Source organism: Rhincodon typus, chromosome 2 (assembly GCF_021869965.1).
Source record: "Rhincodon typus isolate 14 chromosome 2, sRhiTyp1.1, whole genome shotgun sequence".
NCBI classification, from domain to species: Eukaryota; Metazoa; Chordata; class Chondrichthyes; order Orectolobiformes; family Rhincodontidae; genus Rhincodon; species Rhincodon typus.
Window position 1 is genome coordinate 14,486,026 of NC_063333.1, and position 7,440 is coordinate 14,493,465.

General features: G+C 50.2%; 1 protein-coding gene across 1 annotated transcript in view; it reads left to right on the plus strand.

The window, feature by feature from the left end:
- LOC109933155 (actin-related protein 3B) overlaps nucleotides 1–7,440 on the plus strand; it is a 199,339-nt gene that overhangs the window by 55,439 nt on the left and 136,460 nt on the right. The window contains exon 6 of the mRNA XM_048618630.1: nucleotides 4,989–5,096. Coding sequence (XP_048474587.1) covers nucleotides 4,989–5,096 — 108 coding nt within the window. The remainder of the gene's footprint in view (nucleotides 1–4,988; nucleotides 5,097–7,440) is intronic.

Sequence of the window (7,440 nt, forward strand, 5' to 3'; positions counted from 1 at the left end):
TGGTTTTGGGATGCGGTGGGGGGAGGGGAGATTTTGAATCTTGTGAAGTCCACATTGATACCATTGGGCTGCAGGGTTCCCAAGCGGAATATGAGTTGCTGTTCCTGCAAACTTCGGGTGGCATCGTTGTGGCACTGCAGGAGGCCCAGGATGGACATGTCGTCTGAAGAATGGGAGGGGGAGTTGAACTGGTTCGCGACTGGGAGGTGCAGTTGTTTAGTGCGAACTGAGTGTAGGTGTTCTGCAAAGCAGTCCCCAAGCCTCCGCTTGGTTTCCCCGATGTAGAGGAGGCCACAACGGGAACAGCGGATGCAGTATACCACATTATCAGATGTGCAGGTGAACATCTGCTTGATGTGGAAAGTCTTCTTGGGGCCTGGGATGGGGGTGAGGGAGGAGGTGTAAGGGCAGGTGTAGCACTTCCTGCAGTTGCAGGGAAAAGTGCCAGGTGTGGTGGGGCTGGAGGGGAGTGTGGAGCGGACAAGGGAGTCTCGGAGAGAGTGGTCCCTCTGGAAAGCAGAGGGAAAATGTCTTTGGTGGGGTCGGATTGCAGATGGCGGAAGTGTCGGAGGATGATGCGTTGGATCCGGAGGTTGGTGGGGTGGTACGTGAGGACGAGGGGGATTCTGCTTTGGTTATTATTGCGTGGACGGGGTGTGAGGGATGAGTTGTGGGAAATGTGGGAGGCACGGTCGAGGGCGTTCTCGACCACTGGGGGGCGGGATGTTGCGGTCCTTGAAAAACGAGGACATCTGAGATGTACGGGAGTGGAATGCCTCGTCCTGGGAGCAGATACGGCGGAGGTGAAGGAATTGGGAATAGGGGATGGCATTTTTGCAGGAAGGTGGGTGGGAGGAGGTGTATTCTAGGTAGCTGTGGGAGTCAGTGGGCTTGAAATGGATATTGGTTTCTAGGTGGTTGCCAGAGATGGAAACAGAGAGGTCCAGGAAGGAGAGAGAGGTATCAGAGATGGTCCAGGTGAACTTAAGGTTGGGGTGGAAGGTGTTGGTGAAGTGGATGAACTGTTTGAGCTCCTCGTGAGAGCACGAGGCGGCGCCGATACAGTCATCAATGTAACGGAGGAAGAGGTGGGGTTAGGGCCAGTGTAGCTACGGAAGAGGGATTATTCCACGTATCCTACAAAGAGGCATGCATAGCTTGGGCCCATGCGGGTACCCAGGCCCACCTCCTTTGTCTGTAGGAAGTGGGAGGAATTGAAAGAGAAGTTGTTGAGGGTGAGGACGAGTTCGGCTAAGCGGATGAGGGTGTCAGTGGAGGGGGACTGGTCGGGCCTGCGGGATAGGAAGAAGCGGAGGGTCTTTAGGCCATCTGTATGGGGAATGCAGGTGTAGAGGGACTGGACGTCCATGGTAAAGATGAGGTGTTGGGGACCGGGGAATTGGAAGTTCTGGAGGAGGTGGAGGGCGTAGGTGGTATCACGGACATAGGTAGGGAGTTCCTGGACCAAGGGGGAGAAAATGGAGTCGAGATAGGTGGAGATAAGTTCGGTGGGGCAGGAGCAGGCAGAGACAATGGGTCGACCAGGGCAGTCAGGTTTGTGGATTTTGGGAAGAAGATAGAAGCGGGCGGTGCGTGGTTGGGGAACGATGAGGTTGGAGGCTGTTGGTGGGAGGTCACCTGAGGTGATGAGGTTGTGGATGGTTTGGGAGATGATGGTTTGGTGGTCGGGGGTGGGGTCATGATCAAGGGGGCGGTAGGTGGAGGTGTCGGAGAGTTGGCGCCTGGCTCGGTGATGTAGAGGTCAGTGCTCCATACTACAACTGCGCCTCCCTTGTCCGCGGGTTTTGTGGTGAGGTTGGGATTGGAGCGGAGGGAGCGGACGGAGCATCTCCAACTGCCATCGAGACATCAATCGCCTCAACCTCTCCACCCCTCTCACCCACTCCAACCTCTCCCCTGCAGAATGTGCAGCCCTCGTCTCCCTCCGCTCCAATCCCAACCTCACCATAAAACCCGCGGACAAGGGAGGCGCAGTTGTCGTATGACGCACTGACCTCTACATCACCGAGGCCAGGCGCCAACTCTCCGACACCTCCTCCTACCGCCCCCTTGATCATGACCCCACCCCCGACCACCAAACCATCATCTCCCAAACCATCCACAACCTCATCACCTCAGGTGACCTCCCACCAATAGCCTCCAACCTCATCGTTCCCCAACCACCGACCGCCCGCTTCTATCTCCTTCCCAAAATCCACAAACCTGACTGCCCTGGTCGACCCATTGTCTCCGCCTGCTCCTGCCACACAGAACTTATCTCCACCTATCTCGACTCCATTTTTTCCCCCTTGGTCCAGGAACTCCCTACCTACGTCCGTGATACCACCTACGCCCTCGACCTCCTCCAGAACTTCCAATTCCCCGGTCCTCAACACCTCCTCTTTACCATGGACGTCCAGTCCCTCTACACCTGCATTCCCCATACAGATGGCCTAAAGACCCTCCGCTTCTTCCTATCCCGCAGGCCCGACCAGTCCCCCTCCACTGACACCCTCATCCGCTTAGCCGAACTTGTCCTCACCCTCAACAACTTCTCCTTCAATTTCTCCCACTTCCTACAGACAAAGGAGGTGGCCTGGGTACCCGCATGGGCCCAAGCTATGCATGCCTCTTTGTAGGATACGTGGAACAATCCCTCTTCCATAGCTACACTGGCCCTAACCCCACCTCTTCCTCCGTTACATTGATGACTGTATCGGCGCCGCCTCATGCTCCCACGAGGAGCTCAAACAGTTCATCCACTTCACCAACACCTTCCACCCCAACCTTAAGTTCACCTGGACCATCTCTGATACCTCTCTTTCCTTCCTGGACCTCTCTGTTTCCATCTCTGGCAACCACCTAGAAACCAATATCCATTTCAAGCCCACTGACTCCCACAGCTACCTAGAATACACCTCCTCCCACCCACCTTCCTGCAAAAATGCCACCCCCATTCCCAATTCCTTCACCTCCGCCGTATCTGCTCCCAGGACGAGGCATTCCACTCCCGTACATCTCAGATGTCCTCGTTTTTCAAGGACCGCAACATCCCCCCATCAGTGGTCGAGAACGCCCCCGACCGTGTCTCCCACATTTCCCACAACTCATCCCTCACACCCCGTCCACGCAATAATAACCAAAACAGAATCCCCCTCGTCCTCACGTACCACCCCACCAACCTCCGGATCCAACGCATCATCCTCTGACAATTCCGCCATCTGCAATCCGACCCCACCAAAGACATTTTTCCCTCCCCACCCTTATCTGCTTTCCGGAGGGACCACTCTCTCCGAGACTCCCTTGTCCGCTCCACACTCCCCTCCAGCCCCACCACACCTGGCACTTTTCCCTGCAACCGCAGGAAGTGCTACACCTGCCCCGACACCTTCCCCCTCACCCTCATCCCAGTCCCCAAGAAGACTTTCCACATCAAGCAGATGTTCACCTGCACATCTGATAATGTGGTATATTGCATCCGCTGTTCCCGTTGTGGCCTCCTTTACATCGGGGAAACCAAGCGGAGGCTTGGGGAATCCGAGACAACAAGGTGCAGGGCTGGATGAACACAGCAGGCCAAGCAGCATCATAGGAGCAGAGAGGCTGACGTTTCGGGCCTAGACCCTTGGGGACTGCTTTGCAGAACACCTGTGCTCGGTTCGCACTAAACAACTGCACCTCCCAGTCGCGAACCATTTCAACTCCCCCTCCCATTCTTCAGACGACATGTCCATCCTGGGCCTCCTGCAGTGCCACAACGATGCCACCCGAAGGTTGCAGGAACAGCAATCATATTCCGCTTGGGAACCCTGCAGCCCAATGGTATCAATGTGGACTTCACAAGCTTCAAAATCTCCCCTCCCCTAACCGCATCCCTAAACCAGCCCAGCTCGTTCCCGCCTCCCTAACCTGTCCTTCCACCCACCTATCCCCTCCTCCCACCTCAAGCCCCACCCCCATCTCCTACCTACTAACCTCATCCCGCCCCCTTGACCTGTCCGTCTTCCCTGGACTGACCTATCTCCTCCCTAACTCCCCACCTACACTCACCTTTACTGGCTCCATCCTTGCCTCTTTGACCTGTCTGTCTCCTCTCCCCCTATCTTCTCCTCTATCCATCTTCTATCTGCCTCCCCATCTCACCCTATTTATTTCAGAACCCCCTTCCCCTCCCCCATTTCTGAAGAAGGGTCTCGGCCCGAAACGTCAGCCTTCCTGCTCCTCTGATGCTGCTTGGCCTGCTGTGTTCATCCAGCTCTACACCTTGTTATCTTGGATAAACTTCGGTTGTTTTCTTCAGAGAGCAAGAAGCTGAGGAATGACCTGATCGAAGTATATAAAATTATGAGGCATGGATAGGATGGATAGATGGAGTCTTTTTCCCAGGATGGAAATGTCAAATACTCAGAGGCATAGGTGAAAAGGAGAAAGTTGAAAGGAGATGTGTGATGCAAGTTTTTTACACTGTGCTGTATTGTTCAATGTTCTATGCAAAATATACATTGGATTTTCTTCCAGCATTGTTGGATAATTCAGTAAAAGGTACATTCTTTTTCATGTCGCAGTTTTAGAATTAAAATAGCATATGGATGAACTATAGTTTCAGAATTTTCTATGTTACTTCAAGTTAATTTTTAAAGTCTGGCACTCTTGGTACCAAGACTGTACTGGATTTCAGATTTTCCTAGACATCTGGGAATGTGGGATTACGGGTAGTTTGAATTAAAACAGTATACTGGCATGCCACTGTAAATAATTGTAGTAGCCACTATCTAGAGTGGCATACTATTAAGAAATAGCGCCAAGTTGAATTGGCCCAGTATTTGGTCAATAAGTCCAGATTTAATTTGACTGGAATGGAGTATGTTCAAAACTGTGCAGCTTTTGTATAGTCAGATTTTGGGAAATGAATTTATATTCCAAGAAATGGGTAAAATATTGCATTTCCTAAACTATAACTTATTTATTAGCATTAATTTAAATTGCAGGCTGTGCTAGCCTTAGCTGCTTCCTGGACATCAAGGCAGATTGGAGAACGCACACTAACAGGCATAGTGATAGACAGTGGAGATGGAGTAACCCATTGTATTCCAGTGGTGAGTATAACGTTTGAATCTAAATAATTACCGTGCCTGCTGCAGGAGAAATGAACATTTTGGTTCAGTTAGGTATTTAAACTGAACGTGATAGTTGATGAAACTGGTAATTAATACAACTGACAACCTGAGCAAGATTTACCAGCAAACATCCTTTGCGTGAAACAGTAGTGAACACGGGAAGTCACTGACAAGTTCCTTGTGGCAAACTCCATTCATTGAGTAGCAGGCATTGAACTACTGTGGCTTGAGTGATCCGTTCTCAGCCAAGCTCCACCATGGTACCTCAATACAACCCTTTTCTGCACTTGTGGAGAGACATGCACAATGCTGCATGTTACTGAGGGAGTATCGTTTCTGGGACTAAAACTCAGTAAATGAGGCTATTGCTTACCTTTGGGGGTTTACTTTTGCAAAAAAAAAGTGATAATTGAAATGTTCAAGGACTAAACTTTGGTTTTAAAATCCAATGACAATGCAGCAAATTGTGGGCAGATCCATGCCCTTGAGTGGCTTGGCAAGAAAGTTGAGAAAGTATAGCGAAAATGATAAAATTAGAATCTTGATGTGGTGAAAAAGATTTCTGATGATTTTCCCTTTAAGGTTTAAACAGCAAGATCAGCATCTTGCTAATGAGCAGCGACTGCTTTATTCCCCTGCATCTGCATCTAATTATTAGCCCAATTTTTCTCGTTTCAGGTGTTCAGGACTCATTTTGGGGTCATACCTGGCACATAGGAAGATGGTTGTGGTTGTTGGAGGTTAGTCATCTCAACTCCAGGATATCTCTGCAGGAGTTCCTCAGGGTAGTGACCTGGGCCCAACCATCTTCAGCTGCTTCATCAATGACTTTCCCTTCATCATAAGGTCAGAAGTAGGGATTTTTGTCGATGATTGCACAATGTTCAGCACCATTGAGCACTCCATGTCCAAATGGAGCAAGGCCTGGACAATATCTAGCTAGAGCTGAAAAGTGGCAAGTTACATTTGCGCCACGCAAATGGCAGGATTGATCATCTCCAATAAGAGATTATCTGATACTGCTCCTTGACATTCAATGGTATTCTCATCTCTGAATCCCCAATTATCAACATGCTCGGGGGTTACCATTGACCAAAAATTCAACTGGATTTGCCATATAAATACAGTGGCTACAAGAGTAGATCAGAGGTGAGAAATACTGCAGTGAGTAACTCACCTCCTGACATCCCAAAGCCTGTCCACCACAAGTCTGAAGTGTGATGGAATACTCTCCACTTGCCTGGATAAATGCAGCTCCAACGACACTCAATAAGCTTGACATCTTCCAGGACAAAGCAGCCTGCTCGATTGGCACAACATCCACAAGCATTCACTCCCTCCTCCACTGACAGTACACCCTGCTGCAACTGGCCATCTACAAAATGCACTGCAGAATTTCACCAAAGATCCTTATATAGCACCTTCCAAACCCACAATCACTTCCATCTAGAAGGACAAGGCCGGCAAATACAGGGAATACCACCATCTGCAATTTCTCCTGCCAGCCTTTTACCATCTTGCCTTGGAAATATATCAATGTTCCTTCTCTGCCCTGGGTCAAAATCATGGAATTCCCTCCCTAACAGCATTGTGGGTTTAGCGCATAGCAAGAGGCAGCATATTTTCATAGTTTGGAATAGTGGACAGTCAAGGGTATGGACATGTTGCTGTATGGTACAATAAAAACCAAAAGAACTGCAGATGCTGTAAAACAGGAACAAAAACAAAGTTGCTGGAAAAACTCAGCAGGTCTGGCAGCATCTGTGAAGGAAAAAGTAGCTAATGTTTCGGGTCTGGTGACCCTTCCTCAGAACTGATAGTGGCTGGGAAAACGTCAGTTTATATGCAGAAAATAGGGAGGTGGGTGGGCTAAACGATATGATAGAGCCCAAAGAGAGAGAAAGACAGTTGGACAGACAAAGGAATTGCTAACGATCAGGCTGGGAGGATGAATAGTTGTTAATGGGGACTATTAGTGACTAACAACAGCGGGTGTGTATTGGCAGGCTATGTGGTAACAAGGCCTGGCATGTGGGGTAGGGGGCTGGGACAAGGAAAAGTTTAGGCCCTAAAATTATTGAACTCAATATTGCGTTCGGAGGGCTGTAGGGTCCCCAAGCGGAAAATGAGGTGTTGTTCCTCCAGCTTGCGTTGGGCTTCTCTGGAACACTGCAGCAAGCCTGAGACAGAGATAGTAGGAACTGCAGATGCTGGAGAATCCGTGACAACAAGGTGCAGAGCTGGATGAACACAGCAGGCCAAGCAGCATCATAGGAGCAGGAAGGCTGACGTTTCGGGCCTAGACCCTTCATCAGAAGGGTCT